This window comes from Toxorhynchites rutilus, chromosome 1 (assembly GCF_029784135.1).
Source record: "Toxorhynchites rutilus septentrionalis strain SRP chromosome 1, ASM2978413v1, whole genome shotgun sequence".
Lineage (NCBI taxonomy): Eukaryota > Metazoa > Arthropoda > Insecta > Diptera > Culicidae > Toxorhynchites > Toxorhynchites rutilus.
This window is the reverse complement of record NC_073744.1, coordinates 16,910,753-16,930,941: the sequence shown is the minus strand read 5'-3', so window position 1 is coordinate 16,930,941 and position 20,189 is coordinate 16,910,753. Positions and strand designations below refer to the sequence as shown.

At 38.0% G+C, this 20,189-nt stretch overlaps 1 protein-coding gene across 8 annotated transcripts in view; it reads left to right on the top strand.

Moving 5' to 3' along the window:
* The first annotated feature begins 31 nt into the window (after positions 1 to 31).
* Positions 32 to 20,189, top strand: part of LOC129763504 (rho GTPase-activating protein 100F) — a 166,363-nt gene continuing 146,205 nt past the window's right edge. For 3 of the 8 annotated variants that reach the window (XM_055762637.1, XM_055762631.1, XM_055762639.1), the window contains exons 1-2: positions 1,535 to 1,672; positions 3,171 to 3,730. In XM_055762637.1, the coding sequence (XP_055618612.1) occupies positions 3,644 to 3,730 (87 nt within the window). In that variant the 5' untranslated portion in view covers positions 1,535 to 1,672; positions 3,171 to 3,643. The other 5 variants (XM_055762632.1, XM_055762635.1, XM_055762633.1 and 2 more) reach the window with 5 other exon arrangements.

Sequence of the window (20,189 nt, the reverse complement as noted above, 5' to 3'; positions counted from 1 at the left end):
AGCGGGGGGCCGCGAAACTCAATCGTAGCGTAGCGACAGCCGCTGTCGGACGTGTCCTTCGCCGCGCGCTCCAATACGCGGTTTTTTGTGCACACGGGGTCGAAATCATTGCATTTGGGCTGCAAAGTTTGTAGTTCAATGAATATTGCAATTGTTCTTCGAGTGAGATGAGGTTAATACGCTGCGTTGATTAATTTCTAATTTCAGAAGCGAAAGGATACTGTGAAAAAAAAATTCGGTGAAGAAAAAGGCCCGAGAAGTGGTGGAGGCGAATAAGGACGCACGGGAGCACTGGAAATATTTCTGTTTACTTTCGAAAGAAATCAAGTGGGATTAAGGCTAAATCAAGAGAATGGAAGAGCTTTTAATCCGGCTCCTTGTTGGAGTTTTTATTAGATTTTCCTTGTGTGGCGCTTGTGAATAACTTCGTGGTTGATGCCGCAAGGAGGAACAGAGAGAGAAGAGAGGCAACCCCGAGTAGAATATCTTCACATTTGCATCTTCCGTTTTCAGTGAGGGTTGGGGTTGGGGTTGATTTCTTCGTTTCATGTGGAAAGCTTCGGTTGAGAGTGGCGGCGGCGTTTATTCACCACAACACAAGCACATAGTGTGCAATTTCTCCTCTGTGCACTGTTTGACAGTTGGGTGGTTGGCACGGCTTACAGAGACAAGGCTAGCTACTCCGGATCAGTCATTTTTTAGTGACGTCATCTGAGTCGTTGAAGTAAACAATGTGTTCTTATTTTTTATTTTTCGTGCTTTGTAAGTTTGTGCGTTGATAATATAGTTGATTATATTTAACACCATGAATAATTTGATAAAACATTTATCCACAAGGAACATAATTCTCGGTTTTTAGAAAAGCAAAATAATCTCTTTTTTGGCACGATAATGTCATTTTCATAATTTATACATCCGCTCACAGCGCATTGAACCATTTTCGATTTTTCATTTCAGAAACATTTACGCGTAAGTCGGAGAACAAAATACAACTGACGACTGTTTACACTGACAATTCGGATGACGTCATCAAAAAAAGGTTTACTCGCTAAAGAACTAGCCTTGTCTCTGTAAGCCGTGGGTGGTTGGAAAAACTCAACACATGACAGCTGCAGCAGCCATTTTGGAAGCTCGCGTTCAGGCCGTAGCTTTCTCTCTCTCTCTCTCTTGCTCTCACGGCTTTGGTTTTTTTTCTCCTTCGTGGTCAAAAATAATGCTCCAGCTCTTAAGTGAGTGTGAAAATTGCTTCGGTTTAATATTTTATGTACCGTATTTATTTCCATTGCTTCCTGTGCTTCGGACCGACGGAAGGTCCGTGGAAGAACAAACGCGAGATACAACAGCGACGGGACGGGACGGGACGGTTTGTTGGTGCTGCGGTGGGATTACTTTATGTGTGACACTTGGGTTTAAGGCCGAAGGCGCGCGCGAGGAGGAAGTTTTCCTTCCAAGACAGTAGAGAGGTGTAGAAGCAGGCCAGAGAAGAGAGATCAGTCCCCGAGATCCTGAAGGATGCCAGCAGTGCTGTGTGAGATGAGCGCGAGATAGTTTCGATTTTAGTGGGTGTCCGATTTAAAAGTTCAGTTGCACAGTTTCGGGGAATACAGTTGGTTTATATGCTGCCGCCGAGAGTGAATTTGATTGATCACAATGGGGACATTTTCCTGTGACGGTGAGATTGATATTGCTGATTTCGGCAAGAGTTTTTCCATTGGAACACAGCGATTTGAGAGGGATTTCTCACCAGGAGGATACTAATCGGGCTCGTAAGGACATTTTGATGAATTTTCTCGTGTAGTTGATGGATGAAAAATCGCTTGGTGATGATTGGTTGCCGTGCAGTGATGCTTAGGTGTTAAACTGTTGTTATCGATAACGAAAGGATGTCGTTGACCAGGACAAAAGAGTGCTTCATTGATTAAAAACGACAGAAAATAGTAAATTCAAAAGATTCTTAGACGGAGCAAAGTTGTCTGAAAAAGTGAATATCGATCGCTTTCCCCGTTCGTGGGGCAAATAGCAGTGAAAAGCCGAAGGTGGACTCACGAGCGAAGACGAAGAGGCATGAACGATTTACTCGCATACACTCGCAGCCAGAGGTCGATGACGGAAGGCGATTTTGCGCCCCACATATACACACACACATGCATTATCACACACGGACACAGGAAGTGTGACGCATACGCGTAACTGAGAAAATCTCTCCACATTATTCTTTCCATCGGAAAATGGGCAAATGTGCGTTTTCCTGGTGAATACTAAATCTTACCCCACTTGTCACTTTTACGCATGGGACTCTCTCGGCACTCTCTCATTCTATTTCGCTCTCTCTATTTCTCCTCTGTCCCAACACGGTTGCTTGGTAGTGTGTGTCGGCATGTGAATCTATGCCAGGGATAGCAGGGAAAACCGTAATTTATCACACGCAGATGCAGGCGCGTAAAAGCTCTCCACACGCAAAGAGAGAGAGAGAGAGCGCAAGCATCAGGGAGCGTTTGGGGAGAGTCCCCGTTGATAAGGATGGAAGAAGTCACGTGTGTACGGGTGAGAGCGAGCTTCAGCTGCAATAATGGCGTGTAGCTCAGTCCGAGGGCTGGGGAATCCATTAATGTGCATTCCCCACCATAAACTAGGAAATTGTGACATACGCATAGGGGGCAGCAGATAAGACTTTCATAGTACAATCGCTCATGCTTAATGCAGTTTACGGTGTGGTTTCAACGCTAACGCAGAGCGCAACACTACGCTACAAGTTTTTCTTTCATATTTTTCCCATCCACTCCACGCAATTACGCGACGAGTGCTCTTTCAAGGCTCCCGGAAAAAAAAGGTAATCGGATCGGACGGGGGCGCTCCTGCTTTATCGCGTTGAATTGATAAATTTTGCTTGACGCTAATGGAATGTCAGCAACAGCGGCAGCACAGACTACTTTGATTTCGATGCTCCTCGAGCGGTGACGGTCGTTGTTTTGTGGTCGTCCTTTTTAAAAATATGCCAAAGTCTTCTTCTGAATTGTGGTGAACCTTTTCAGGCTGTTGCTGCTCTGATGGTTGGTTGGCCTTTTTCAGTTTTATTTTTCCTGGCGGATGTGCCAGTAAAAGTTTATGTAACAAGTTGTAAAGGATGGGTTAGGAAACTGGTCGAAAATAAAGAATATTTTTTCTCGTAGATATTTGCCCGAATGGAGAAAGTAGTGTCACCAAAAAAATGAGGATGATTTGAGGTTAAGACAACAATAGCGGCAGCAAGGAAATTTTTTTGAGAATACGTGAAACTGTGCCATCAATGGTGGAAGTGATTCAGTGAGTGAAGTGAAGATAGGGTAAAACATGTTCTCAAGGAACCCGAACTGCGATCAGCAAAAATGTGTGAGTCCGAGTGCAATATCAAATGTCACCTTAACGAGAGCAGCAGCGGCTGTCAATGAATATCGTTTGTGGTAAAGTTTCGGAGGAGGAGCAGCAGCAGCAGCAGCAGCAGCAGCAGCAAGAGGCAAGGTGTTGCCGAATATTCTTATCAACAGGGACGGCAGCGAATCTTCCACAGCGGACCGCGGCTACGGGTTACGGCGCGTCATAGCACGGCCGAGTCTCTGCTAGCAACAGTCCAAAGCTAGTAGTTACCCGCGCCCGACGAAGACTAATGCAGTGGAGGAAGTTTGCACGGCTGAAAACGACTGCTACTGGACACTCGCGTACGCGGAGGATGCTTTGTTGTGGCCGCAGAAAGGTAAGTACCCATCCGCTATGCGCTTGCATAACTAACCTAATTACGCAGCTAATCTCCTTCCTTTCTCACGATTGGAACGCGGGGATAGAGAAAATCCTGGGTAATGGGGGACAGCATTATATGTGTGTCGGTTCTTTTAAATAGGCAAAGCTGCGGTCGCGTTAAAAACCGCGGCGGTTAGCACTGGAAGGTGTGGTGCCTCTGTGTGTCACGCGATATGGATGCCAGGTTCGGAAAGCAGAAGGAAAAAACTCACCACCACTCACTACATATGTATAGTGGTTCCGTTTGTATCAAGGTTTGTTGTTGTGGCTCTCCTCAGCTCCTCGTCGTTTTTCCTGGGAACCAATTATCCTCATTGCTTGTTGTAATGAGCCTTTCGCGCCAACGGACGAAATGTAAACAAGAACTACTCACGTGATTCATCCTATTTGTTGTTCGGGAAGAAAAACAAATTACTTTTAACTAAATGTGATGACGAAAGATACACTTATGATCCGACTATGTGACCATTTGTAAATATTACAGTAAAACAGTAAAACCTCGATTATCCGATGATCTCGATGATCTCGATTATCTCGATGATCCGCGGTGCGGGTTATCCACGAAAATGAGTTCCATAGTACGGGGAAACTTCGATATAACGTACCCTCGTTATAACCTGAGAGAGAGGAGCCAGCTGAATGACAGATAGTTTTTTTCTTCTAATGTGCGATTCACATAGCACGTTACGGAGAAGAACGTCTACGTTCCGTCAACGTCTCCACCAATTCACACATGCAGTCAATGCTTCCACCAGCACCGTCACGTCAAATGCCAAACGAATGATTTATTTAATTTTATTCATGGTGTCGCCACCTACAACAATTTTAAATTGCAATGCCCTCTTTCAAATCAGCATGCCTAGATTCAGTTCTAAATTTTGAAAAATTCAATGAGAATCATTGAATTCAACTATTTAAATGCTTAAACCCCGTAGTCCGACCCTTATGCAACAATAATAATAAATGGAATAATTCTTTCAACTAGTCGCGAATGATTTTCACTCCGAAATTTGGAGCTAAGAGATATGTTGGCATAAAAAGTACAGTAAGTTACTTATAAAGCGATATGCTGAGGCACCACTCAGTGTCGCATTGGAGTAGGTTTTGACCAGTAATTGGACATTTGCGACTGGTGGCGACTTTCAATGTGGGGCCATAATTTGGGCCCCGAACTCAATGTTTACAAAAATGTCCAACTAGAGGTAAAAATTTCTAATTAAACGTGTTGCATCACAGATCTGTTCAATTAGCTTAATGTCGATGTAGATGTAAATTACTGTACAACCAAATCAAAACAAAAGCCGAGACACAAAACCCAGACAAAAACCAAACGAGCCGTCCGTCTCTGTCAATTATTCTTTTCTACAAACCCTGCCGGTCGTTTTCGTTGAACGTATGCTGACGGGTCGTTACGTTGCTGGTGTATGTGAATGTTTTCATGAGAATTGCATGGTAGAATCATTGACGTATCGTGACGTGACGGGACGTGAACGTGACGTGTATGTTGTATGTGAATCGCACTTAATTCTTCTTACGGGTTTTTATCATGAAAATACGTGATCTAAATGGATCGAACTAAAATTATCATATCTTTGATACCTCTGAAAAAATATTATTATTGTAATTATTGATGGATTATTATCCTAGTTTATTAAATGAAATTGACATTGTATATAATACTGATGAACTGAGCTGTCCAACTCGAATTTTAATATTCTTCACCTGAACAAAAGAAGTTGCCGAAATGAAATGGATGAATTGACACAAATGATATGCGACATGAAACAAACTATTCATGTTATTGTTTTCTCTGAAACATGGTTACATAAAGGTGATATTTGTAACATTGATGATTATACATCATATCATAGTTGTAGAGAATATCGAGGTGGAGGTGTATCTGTATTCGTGCTTTTCGTCTAAGAAGCCAACTGATCATGAAGCATAACTGTGAAGTCAATAATTTTCCAATGATTGAATTACTCGACTTCGGAATCAAACTAATGAGGGTCTACAACCCTGGAAGAAATGTCGATCCTTTCCTGGGTATGTCTGAACGAATAATTTCAAATCATGATTTTTTGTACATATGCGGTGACTTCAATTTGAGCATACTAGACGACTCAAATGAACTTGTCCAAAACTATCGTTGTAGATTGCAAAGCTTAGGATTTTTACTCTTGAATAGTATGAATCCAATCCATGCAACTCGCTTGTCCAATACGATTGTTGTAGTAGTATACATCATTTTATTACGAATCAATTCAAACATAAACTACAGCTTACAGTCAAAGATACGGAAAGCCACCTATCAGATCATAGAACTCTTATTCTGTCTATTAAAATTACTCCTCCAAGAACAGAAAGGGTGAAAACGAAAATATATATTGCATACGATAGTTTCCTCAATCATTCATTTTTGCAAACTATTCTTACTCACATTGTCAATGGAAATAAACAAGAAATGCGAAACCGTTCAAGAAATGCGAAATCGTTCAAGATTCGGAAACCGTACATCAATCCAACGCTAATAATTGAAATTGAAAATAAAAACAAATTGTTCAAATTATATAAACAAACTCCAATTAACATTCAGTTAAGAACTGAATTATACAAAAAATATATCGTTGAGAGAAATACACTTAGGAATAAAACGAAAAATGGGATTTGCTGAAAGAAGTTCTGTTTGTTCAAAAAAATTCTGACGTAACTTTTCAAAAATTGTCTATCCATGAGAATGGAATTGTGTTACTTGATGATAAATCAACTGCTGATTGTTTCTACGACTATTTCATCAATGTTGGTAAACATGCTTCTACAAACGATACAGAAAATGATTTTCGCGATTACATGCCACGAAGAATAGATACAATAAAGGGTGTGTCACATCAAATTGCATCACGGAAGAAACGCTGTAGAAATTCGCCCAGTAGACCGATCCTTTTGAAAATTTTAGACAGTAAAATAAAAACTATTAAACATTAAACATTAAACATTAAACTTTTGGCATTTTCTTTTTAATCATACTTCGAGCCCAAGCCCGTATGCTCGCACCTTCCTCTTTACCCCGTCCATAAGGTTCTGTACAACGTCAGGTTGTAGTTTTTTATGAACAGAAATCCATTTTCTCTTGAAGTCCGCCTCCGATTTGACAACTTTTGGGTTCTTCCGGAGGGCCTGCTTCATAATCGCCCAATATTTCTCTATTGGGCGAAGCTCCGGCGCGTTGGGCGGGTTCCTTTCCTTTGGCACGATGGTGACCCCGTTGGCTTCGTACCACTCCAACACGTCCTTTGAATAGTGGCACGAAGCGAGATCCGGCCAGAAGATGGTCGGGCCCTCGTGCTGCTTCAATAGTGGTAGTAAGCGCTTCTGTAGGCACTCCTTAAGGTAAACTTGCCCGTTTACCGTGCCGGTCATCACGAAGGGGGCGCTCCGCTTTCCGCAAGAGCAGATCGCTTGCCTCACCATGTACTTTTTGGAAAACTTGGATAGTTTCTGCTTGCGAATCTCCTCCGGAACGCTGAATTTGTCCTCTGCGGAGAAGAACAACAGGCCCGGCAGCTGACGAAAGTCCGCTTTGACGTAGGTTTCGTCGTCCATTACCAGGCAATGCGGCTTCGTCAGCTTTTCGGTGTACAGCTTCCGGGCTCGCGTCTTCCCCACCATGTTTTGCCTTTCGTCGCGGTTAGGAGCCTTCTGAACCTTGTATGTACGCAGGCCCTCCCGCTGCTTGGTCCGCTGGACGAATGAACTTGACAAATTCAGCTTATTGGCGACATACTCTGCTGACCGTGGATTGGACGATTCCCAGCATCTTACCGATGTCCCGATGTGACAACTCCGGATTCTCGAAATGAGTGCACAGGATTAATTCACGACGCTCTTTTTCGTTCGACGACATTTTTCCAAATTTACGAAAAATTGACAGTGAAGCATGGCCAACGTGATCTATACACTCTTATCTGATTATAAAACCAAAGCTGAAGATATAATTCCTAAAAATTAAATTTCTACAGCGTTTTTTCCGTGATGCAATTTGATGTGACACACCCTTTATTTGAATTTTCATATGTCCAGGAGAGTACCATATCGAATATAATAAAAGATCTGAATTCAAGCGCCGCCAGTGGTTTAGATAAAATATCTGCCAAGTTTTTGCAAAAATGTAAAACCTTAATGATTTCGAAAACAACTGAACTTGTAAATAGTCTGATAAGATTAGCAACATTTGATGATACTTTGAAACTTGCTAAGGTAGTACCTTCGTATAAAACTGGAAGCAAACTAGATAAAGTGAACTATCGTCCAATATCAGTTCTACCAGCGCTTTCCAAAATACCAGAGAAAGTACTGAATCAACAGTTGAAGGACTATCTCTTCCAGAACCATGTACTTGGTTCAAACCTAAGTGGTGCGGACTTAATTCACTTCATTTTCAAGCAAATTAATGCATGCTTTCAAGCGATTTCTTGCAATAAATTCTCAGACCACCAGAGATGCCAGATTTACAAATATGTTTGTAAATTTACAGACATATCTGTAAAACACTTTTTATTTTTGTTGTAGACTTTTTGGATATAACAATATTTCACAGGTTTTTGAAAAATAAGAGGCTCTATTCATCACATCAAAAACATTTGACTCACCATATGACATTTTTCCATAGTTTTAATACAGAAAAGTTTTTTATTTTTTATTAATTCGTTTATTTTTACAGGCACAGTTACATAAGTTTAAAGGAGCTGAATTCTTAACTAAACATATTAACTATATCTATATATCTATGAACAATTTTCCTTAATTCTATTGTTAATAAGGTAGAAAACCGATTACTCGCGGTAGACTCGAGTTTAGGAGGGTGACATATTTTTATCAGGAATAGGATGGGATATAAGGATATGTTGGGAATGATCACACTCACACTCACACTCATCACACTCAATTCTTAAACCTATTTTATAACTACTATGTATTTACATTTCAACTAAATGCGGAAAAGTTATTATATTTAGTTTATATCAATACACATGACGTTAGACCAGCGATACTCAACCTGCGACCCGGCAGACTTTCTGGTTGGCCCATCTGTCGTGTATGAAGTTTGGAGCTCCTACACATAAATACTTTTGCCCTGACATCATTGCAGACGACAGAGGGGATATGATTATTCACAATTAATGAAAAATTGCTTCCTCTGCAGGTAGGGAAAAATCTTGAACGAAAATTGTCTCTGATAATTATGTTCTGTTCTGGATAAGATTGTTTTGCTGAAATTCAAGGAGATTTATAGAAACATAGTTAAGTTAGGTGCAGGACTATGTCTTCTAAGTATTTAAACAACATAGAATAACAATTTTTATTCTATTTTCAACAACTTACATTTCCTTTCGGGTCTGCTTATGACGAAATATGGGTTACTGTTCGATATTGTTACCACAGACATGGTTCATGGCCGTGTGGTGATCTAAAGCTTGTATAGCCTTTCATGGCGGATGGAAAATATACACTGCATTTTCTAATAAATTTCACCAACGACAAGACCGCAAGCAAGTCCAACATATCAACGAAGAAATACTGATCTTTATAAAAATTAACAACGCGTATGTATGTGTATGTATGTATGTGTAGATCGTTGAAACATTTAAACACACTTACAACACATAAGTTATTTTTTATTTTACAATTAGCATATAGTGGTTCTCAGATTTTCGTCAAAAGTGGTAATTTTGTTTTTATCGCAAAACATTAGACCCGTATTTTTTATTTTTTCTGTAGGGTGCCCATTCCCATTTTAGGGTGGCCCGAAAAATCATTTTTTCCGCTTTTTCCCAAAAATGACAAAAAAAAAAGACAAATATTAATAACTTTTGAATCACTGAACCGATTTAGATAATCGACATATAAAATTGAAACTAATGACCTAGCCTTTCATTAAAAAATACTTAACTTGCGAAAAAAATAATTTTATTTTGGTCATTATTGATTGTAGTCGTTTTTTATTTTTTTTAATGACTTTGGACTAGAGGGCGCAATATTTTTTTATATTTTTTCTTGAAAGCTAGTATTTTTTACATAACATATCTCGATATCAGAGATGCCATTTTTTCGTTTTTCAGATATGATTTGAAAAATCATTTTCCCCCTTTGTCCAAATATAACTTTCTGCAAAAAAATAACATTTGAATTACTGAACCGATTTAGATGATCGATATATTAAATTGAAGCCAATAAGCAAAATTTGAAAAAATATCACACTTGCGGGAAGATTGGATTCTAGTCGCATAGGACTAGTTTAGTCAGTCACATAGGAATATTAAACGAAGACTTAAAACATGTTAAATTTACAAAATTATAGTTTAAAAACGATAATTATAGCATCTCTGATATCGAGATATGTTAAGTAAATAATCCTCAGCTTTCCATAAGAAATATACAAAAATATAGCGCTCCTGTCTTTAACCGAGAAAACTATGAAAAACTAACTCAATCAATAATTACAAAAACAAATTTCAATTTTTTTTCGCAAAAGTAATATTTGTAATATAATATAAAAGAAAAATAACTCGTAAGCTTCAATTTGATATGTCGATGATATGAATTGGTCCAATAGTTCAAAAGTTATGACTTTTTGTAGTGGGAAAAATGGGGAAAAATTGTTTTTCGAACCATCGATTAGTTTTGAAAAATCATACACCCATACCTCGCTTTACGGCCTAGATACGCTCCATGAAACTTGGCCGCAAAGCTAAAAGCCGTATAAAAAATCAGTTGTATATCGACGTCGAAAATTGTTTTTTTGCCGTTATAGCGAAACATTTTAGGCCGCATATCGAAAACATGCCTTAATTGAAGAGGGCCGTTATAATGAAAAGCCGTATAAAGATCGGCCGTGTAGCGAGGTATGAGTGTATTTCAAAAACGAAAAAAATTACATCTCTGATATCGAGATATTTTATGAAAAAAAAATCTCAGCTTTCAAGAAAAAATATTAAAAAATATAGCACCCCCTAGTCCAAAAAGCCATGAAAACATTAAAAAACGACTACAATCAATAATTACGAAACTAGGATCCATATTCTCTGCAAGTTCAATGTTTTTCAATTAAAGCTCATTGGCTTCAATTTGATATGTCGATCATCTGAATCGGTTAAGTGGTTCGAAAGTTATTAACATTAAAAGACATTTCTATAGATCTGCACACTTTTACAGACTTTTCCACATTTTTTACAGACATTCACATGTTTTTACAGACTTTTTTTTTCATCTGGCATCTCTTCCTTCCACTTTTTATCGAATATTTTCAAATCGCAGGTGTAAACATTTACGTGACTCTGACTTCGTTTGTTTTTAATGAATCGGCAACACTGGAACTAATTAATTTTGTCATTGAAGGTTTATATAAAGGTGAATTTGTAGCATGCGTCTTTATAGATCTCAGGAAAGCATTTGACTGCATCCCTCACAACATATTAATAGAAAAGCTCAAATATTACGGTGTATGCAATTCAGCTTCCAATATTCTAAAATCGTATCGTTCATGTCGGAAACAAATATGTTACGTACCCAACGCTTTGAGTGATCCTATGTTCATTTGCACAGGTGTCCCACAAGGATTCATATTGGGACCAATACTCTTCAACATATTCGTTAATGATCTTCTAAAATTGCTTCTCAACGGAATCTTGCGATGTTATGCAGATGACACTGTCATCAAATATCGTGCAAAAACCTTGAGTGTATTGAATGAAATGATGCAGCATGATTGGAATTTGATGCACCAATGGTTCTCTGCTAATAGAATGTCAGTGAATGCTGATAAGTCGAATTTTATGGTATTTAGTATGACCAACGTTACGCCTACATTAACTTTGTCAATTATTAATGTACAAATAAAACAAGTTTATGAAACAAGTTGAAACCTGGGCTTAGTAATTGGCAACAGATTAAAATGGCATAGACATATTAAAAAAGTCAAACAAAAAATTGTACCATACATTTTCGCCATAAAAAAGGTTCGAAAATGTCTAGGTTTGCAAAACTGTTGGAAGTTATACAATGCTTATATTCTACCGCACTTATCATATTTAGTTTGTCTCTGGGGCTCTGCTGCTGAGACACACCTTAACATATTGAAAGTACTGCAGAACAGAGTTATAAAAACTATAAAACGCCTACCTAATTTGTATCCTACAGATGCGTTGTATACGGCAACCCATTTATCATTAAATCATTTGTATAAATTTAGCATAATATTTGTAATTTACAAAGTAAAACATGCGAACATTCAAAGCAATATAAACTTAATCCCATACACAGAAATACACTCACATTTGACAAGAAATCGAGATAGATTTTTCATCAATAGACCTCGCACTGCATTAGCCATTAGAAATGTGTTTTATACCGGAATTACGAACTTCAATGCACTTCCATCAAATCTCAAAGAAGAAACAAATATTATAATACTCAAACAAAATTTGAAAGCGTATATAATAAACAATCAAATATAAGGACAGCAAAGTGAGTTTATAATTTATATTTTGGTTAGGTTAAGATACGTGCATTACAACTGAATTCACTTTATGAATAGCTGGCCACAGTTTTTGTTAACTTTTCAGCTTGTACATCAAATAAAGAAAAAAAAAATTCAATTTGGACAATTTTAATCAAGCAAGTTGTTGTCATTCATTTTCGAGACAAAGTGTTCAAACGAAATCTTTGTTTGTGAGATTATTTGTGCGTTTTTATCCGCGTTTTCATTTTTGATGTAGGACTTCGTCTAACTGAACATATGGGGGGTAAAATGAAAATCTGTGCACTGATCACGTGGGAAATAATGAAAGGTGTACCACGTCATGGCTTCCAGCAGCTTCGGCCCACTGCAAACAAGTTTTTTGACTTAGGACGTTAGCGAATATTTCACTTGAAGTGCACCTGGCATTGCATTTAACACAGCCATCCGAGCCATGGCAAAGCAGGCAAAAAAAGAGAAGAGTGCAAATGATTATAGGTCGCTTCTAGCCATCAGTGTTTGGCTTTGTGTGTGTTGCTTGTTTCCGTTGCGTGATACTTAGAACTTGTTCATTTCCTTTACATGTGAATAGTACACCTTTGGCACTTCTAGTTGCCATTCGTATTTGGTTCCGTGCGCATCGACTCTGTTCTGATGCAACAAGCTTCTAGCTTTGTTGACGGTTTTGACCGAGAGTCGAGAAGCCATTTTTCATAAACGGTCAATCGCAAAAGCAAGAAAGAATCGTTGCTTCTCGAAATGATTCTACAAAACCACGCAAACCATTAAATCCTTTCAGAGTCCCCGGATTTTTTTTACTAAAGAATTATTTATGAAATTTCGACGGATTCGCAAAGAATATCCGAAATAATAAACCAACAAATTTTAAAAACAAAAGATTACGTAGTTTTTCGTCCTAAACGGTCGTGTCTCGGATACAACCCCTCGATTTTGTTAACATCTGAAAATTTCGATATAGGTTGTTTCGATGCATTCTAAAGCATTATACGAAATATTAAGCAAACTGATTTTTTTTTTGGATTTGTTTGCTGGTGGAGATTTCGTGTAAATTTTTTGGGTGCTTTGGGCTCATTTGTCACTTCTTCCGACCAAAACCAATTCGTTCCTCTCTTTCTCTCTCTCCCATGTACGTGTGCATGCATCGATGTTCGAGTTCAACGTGGTTTGACATACGCTACAGGTGAGCTAGATTATTTTGTATCGTACACGAAAATTACTCAAACGTATAAAACAGCGTGCAGTGTGTGTGCGCTATTTTGCACGCTATTTACTAACACTAACCCGAGCACCTTTATAGCATACTTGAAAAATGTCTAAGTTCGTTGGTTTGAATTCACGATGGGTAGACAATAAACCGTCTATTGATGGGGTAACTTCTTTTATGCATCAGAAATCATGTTTTTGTTCCTCTTTATATGGACGTAAAAATAAGATTGCGTACGCGGGTATAAAATTAGTGTCAGGGGTAAACGGAAGTGTGGATTGAAGTCAGTTGAATGAAGAGGCAGATTTGTATTCATTAGTCGCGTCAGTTAAAATAACCACTGACTGGACTAGTTCACGAGTCATCCTCGCTAGTCAACGCTAGTCAATTCATTTTCTATTCCAGTCTCTTTTTGTTGGCAGCGACTGACGGAGCAGTTCTAGTCGAAGCGAAGCTGCGGAGAGTAGAGTCTGTCTTCATTTTTCACCTTCGAAGATGTCGGGTACTGTAAGGGACAGATGTGAGAGTGACACAAAATTCACTATCCGCAGATCGTGAATGAAGGTGATACCGCGTCAGATTGATACAAATGAAGATAAAGTATGGTTACGTTGTCACGACGGTAATATAGAACCAGGCAATTTCAACATTGATTGGACGGAGCACACAAAATCCGCTGAGTTGAAAGCAATCACCCAAGCCACCGGATCCAAACGAAGAGTTACTTGATCACACAAGAGTTACAACAACAAATTCTACTACCATTGATCTGATTTTTCAAACTTTGACAATGGCATGATCGAGATTCTTAACGACAGCAAAATTTCGAACATCAAATCTGTGATAATTTATATTTGTGGTGTTGGAATTCTAATTCTACTTTGGAAACTATTCGTGTTTTGATTGTGCAACACGAATAATATGTTAAAAGTTTGTATTGAGATAAAAAAAAAGATTTTTTAATAGCTTTGTATTAAACCACATGTCTTCAAAGGTTTTTCGACGTAACTCCTAAACATATATTTTTACTATAATGATATATTTGGAAAAGTTGTTGGAAATTATAAGCAAATTCATAAAATTTCATGAGCATGACGGAATAACAGGACAAACATAATAAAATGGCCTATTTACCAGGGCTCGGCATAGTCATACTCAACGGACTATGAAGAAATTCCCCGTCTTATTCAGTTAGAAATGACTTTTGGCTTCTTCACGCAGTTTCTCCGTCATCACGACTCAACAATCATTCGGGCTTTTAGTTGCTATCTCACTCTACGACTCGACTATCTCAATTCATTCTTCCCCGTCAAATGGACTTCATTGCATTTTAAAGTGGCTCCCCTCAAAATGAATTCGATTCTCTCACTCATGTATCACATATGCACACTCTTAGGAAAAATTGGTATATATGACGAATTTTTTGGTAAATATTACCAATGATTAGTCAATCTTTGCAATACGAATTATTCGTACATATTACGCGATAACATTGGTAAACAAATGTCAAACCGGCCAGTATAACCCAATATAAGCCGTCGGTCCAACGTTGGTTTAACATGTACTCTAAACATATTATGTTAACCCAACCTTTATTTATGAAACTATTGAACTATTATGTGCAGTTTTAGTCATTTATTGAACTATCTAAAATGCAATATTAACAACATTACATTGCATATTAATTCGTAACATGGCTATTGCAGCGCCTCACTTTTGATAGACGATGGACAATTCTCACCATTATTCACTCCCAGTACCAGCGTCCTTCGTCTTGACGATTCCGAAAATATCCAATTGATCGAACCACCGATTGCAATCATCAGCAAATCGTTTATGAAGTTGCCCTTGACCAAATCCGACAGCATAGCGGTGAAATTAGAAATCAGCGGGGTTCGTTTTTGTGCCTCGAAGTACCCAGATGCCACATTATTGAATTGAAGTCTTCGCATTCTCTTGCACGGATCATTGTTTGGCTCTTCAATATGTGTCGATGCTGATTGAAGAACATAAATTGAATTGATTTTCAAGAACGTCACTCACCTGTCCAGCATCTGGATTAATTCGATCTTCTTCTGTGGAAAAATCAATATGGAAAAGTAGTTCCGCTCAACTCAATTAATGGGGGTCTTCGTAGCCACTTGGTTACGTGTTCGCTTACTAAGCGATCGATCGTGAGTTCAAACTCAGGACCCTCAATTGACCATCTTTGTGTTGTTATAGAATAACTACGTCCATGCAACCATCATCAGCTATGGAGATCGATCCACGGTGGAACAAAGATCGATTTATCCATACAACTGCTCTGCTCTGCAAGAAACATCGGGCTGCTGTTCTATAAATAACCCAACAATGATCAATATCAACTGTCTCCGCTGTCCGGTCTGCTGAACAATGGAAGAACAGATAGAATACCCTTACGCCTAAATGGCTACTACAGTGTAATTTACCATAATGTAATGGAAGAGAAAAACCTAACGCCTAAATGGCTACTACTTCTACTGTGTAATTTACAATTTATAGAAGCATAAACATATGTACATGTACACGATAAAAACCCGGCTCTGTTACAGATAAAAAACTAATGAGCCTGATAAATAAATAAATGGGATAAAAAAACTCAATTATCAGCTTGTGTTAATAATGTTTTGTTTACATTTCCTTCACGGTTGCCAGCAATGACAATCGTCAAAGTTACCGATACCGCGTAGTGAAATGTACCAATCGTTGGTAGGGATATGTATTGCTTCAGACATTTATTTTACATACAGTAAGTAATATTTACAGAAAGTATGTATGTTCAGTCCCTGAAGAGAAGAGAAACATTGGATCGCAAATTCATCCCCTCCACCTTTTGTGATTCTCCTGTCAACTGGCAAAGCGGTCCAGTAGGAGAAGAAGTAAATATTTGTCCAGCCGTGAAACAGTGCACATCAAATTGAAACCAAAATAGAAGCAGAACAAGAAAACTTGAAACGTGTTGGGACATGTTTTTTTCTCCACCATGTTTGACAGTGAAGAGTTGAGATTCTTGTCAAACGTGAATAAGGGACCTCGAGTGTTTTTATGCTTTATTCTCGTCGCATCGTGCTTTTTGTTTATGTAATCAAGCAAACTATTTCCCAATATTGTTTCCAATGTGAACTTTGTACGTTCAAGCGCCCATTGACACGTTTTCCCCAGTGAAATGGTGCACCATTCGACCAGAGCCTCCGCTCTCGATCTTATCGAACCGAAATGTACATTTTACTAATGTTTACATTAGCAAAGATTTGGTAGCTTTTTTTAGTAACCCATTTTCTGGGTGTATGTATCGATGTTTGATTTCAACGTGGTTTGACATACACTACAGGTGAGCTAGATTGTTTTGTACCGTACACGAAAATTACTCACACGTATATAATAGCGTGCAATGTTGTGCCCAAACTGCACGCTATTTTGCGCGCTATTTACTACAGTCAACCCTCCTATAACGCGGTACTCTGAGAACGCGGTTTCCATATAACGCGGTGATGAAATTGCGACAGCACTCCTATAACGCGGTACTCATATAGCGCGGTTTCCGTTCAACCACGTCTTATAAGTTCTTTTCGTGCAACCAATGCATGATTTTAACTGAATATGTTTATATAAACATTCAAGATAATTTCTTAGCCGTTTACGACATCGGTTTCAGGCAAGCTCCGGCTTTGAGTATATGATTCGCAAGTCAAGATGTGCTGCAAAATTAGCTGTCATTGCCAAACCTATCGAACTACTCGGTGAGTTCAAGGCAGATCTATGGAAAAAGTGCGCCCGTTTGGTTATTAACACATTGCGGACCGCTCACGAGATTTCTCGTGTTTCGCGTTCCGTCTGTTACGGATGGATCACGAAATAATCAGTGTTTTCTACAGTTGAAGGTTAAATCCTTGGTTTCCCAAGAATACTAACAAGGCCTACCGATACCTCGCCTTCGTCTCATCCACATCGAAGGAAACGATCTCATTCGTGGAATCCGAACAAATGAAGCGTTCAAGTTTGCCCCAAAAGTGTGGTCCTTAATATGTTAAGCTGGATTAGAGGAGCGGTAGAAAACAGTACGGCAGAAAGCGGAAGAGGGTTTATCTGAAATGTTAGAGAGAAAGGATGATCACAAGAGTTTGGATGAATTCTGCACTCCCTCATTGTTTAAGTAGTATTCAGCTGCTACTAGTATTTTATTCGAAGATAAACGTTTGCAACATGAACTGTTGTGGAGTTCACAAATGTGCACAAGCGTATTTTGTTTTGTTTTCAAAAAAATGGTATGCTTTAAAAATGGTTACAGAAATGCAGATTGAGTATGCGAAGCCACTTCTTTAACTTCAGCATCATCAACGTTTTTATCAGAGAAGAACACCCGAATACAGTTTTGTAATTTTAACATTTAAATGAAAAAGTTTAGTTTAGTTTTGACGTAGGACTACGTCGTTGATTTCTATATAGGAGGGTCACTCTACGAAAAATATAACGTTTATTAAGATTTTTCAAATGCATATTACGCAGAATCTTTCTTACGATATATGTTATAATACTAGCGGCCCGTCCCATGTTTTCCCAAGTTTCCCGCATACTCATTGAAACAAATGAGCCCTGGTGTTTGGTTTGTTCAAATTGATTATTCAATCTTTCCACTTAAACGCGCTGGAAAAGGGAGTTGTATGTATGTAGTGTGTATGCATGTCTTCTATCTCTCTGTCTCTCTGTCTCTCTTTTCTCTCTCAGAAAATTTTAAAATTACCTTTTAGCCTCGAGGAAGCCTGTTGACTGACTGGCTAGAGCGAGAATAGAATTTAAATTTTCTTCTTACTATTATAGAGGTTTGAAACACCAAAGTTCATTTTCCTCTTACCTTGAAAAGTCTAATGAGGATAGCAAAATTAACTCTCTCGTAACCTTTTAAAGAACGATTTTTAAAGTTATTTAATGGCATATTCATTCTACAGTTTTGCATTTTTATTATTATTTGTAGGACAACCTATTTAAGTAGCATTGTGAGAAACATATCAGCCATTTCTCCATCAAGGGGGGACCCCGATCTGGAAAATCGAAAAAATCGAATTTTTGTTTTTTGCATTTTTGAGTACTTATGCCCTAGGAAATGTTATCCCAAAAGTATTTTTCGTAAAAATGGATTATCTGAAGCGTTACATAACCGTTTTTCATATTCCTTTATTCCATTTTTTTGAGCTTCTAAACAACGATTTTTCATGTAAAATAACTTATTTTTAAAAAAGACCGCCATTTTGGCATTTTTTTCGAATTTTCAAAAACTATGCAACGCCTCAGGTACTGCCTTAAAGCTTCAAAATATTCATTGGAATTTGTTCTACGACACCCCGTTGCTTCTGTACTACGGATCCAGCTGTCAACAGTGTTATAATTATTATTCGTGCATTAAAAAAAAATGGAAAATACAACTTCATATAAACCTTAAACAATAACCAAAATATCCGAACACAGAAGTGTATATAATATTGCCATGCCTGGAGGCGATCTGGCGTAGTGGTAACATCCATGCCTCTCAAGCTAAAGGTCACGAGTTCAATTCTCACTCCCGACATTCTTCCAAAAATGGAAGTAAAAGTGACGAACCAGCCAAATGAGTTGAAAGTCACTATAATACAGATAAAAAAAAAAAAAAAATTGCCATGCCTGGAAAGCATCTAATTATTTGTTAATTTGTGTTGTGTTATTTGTAGTACCGTAAACCGGGGGCAAATTGATCACGATTTTCAGAAAAATGTAAATATTTCCGATTTTTTTTGTTAGATTTAAACCTAATTATTTTTGAAATCAGTACTGGTGCTAAGGCCACAAAACGTTATGGAATTTGTTGAAAAAAATCCTTGAGCGTTAATTTGGAAAATTTTTAGCAGAAAATTTCAAAATTTTACTTCGGGGTGAAATTGATAAATCTATGTTTTTCTGGATTTTCTAGTGTCATACGCACAAAAATGTATACAAAATCAATTATTTCTTCACCTACGGTCATTTGAATGAGATTTGAACACTGATCTGTAGGTCATCCGGAGACCATTCCGGTTATCCTAATGTGAAATCCTTGAAATTGTCACCAATAAGCTAGTTTTGCCAAACCAAGACGTTCGATATGTCGCATGATGGGATTCGGTTCTGGTCATGCGTCGTGCTGTTTTTGTAAAATAGTATGTTTTTTACTTGTTTGAATAGTAATTACAAGTATTTGAATGCTTATTCAACTCATCAAGTATCGGCTAGAAGTGGATTAATATGTTTAGCGTCTATAAATATTGTTTTGATTTGTTGAAAATAAGTTTCTTTACCATAGTTGAAAATGAAAACGAAAATGCTATTTAGAAAAATATTGTTTTTTATGCAATTTAATAAGGGATTCGTTGAGAGCCATTGGCAAAAAGAACCTTCAGACGAAAAAAAATTTAAAATTAAATTAAACTAAATTGCTCTGAAAATTTATGTTTGTTTTCATCAATACGTTTGATCAATTTGCCCCCGGATGACGGTACCGTGTTCTTTGTAGCACCGGGGTGAGATTGGATCAAATCGAAAGAAATTGCAGTTAGTGATATCTAGACAAGTATTGCAAATATTTTTGAAAGCTGTGAACCGTTTAGGAGGAGATATATTTTCACTACTTCCAGTGCATAATAGTTT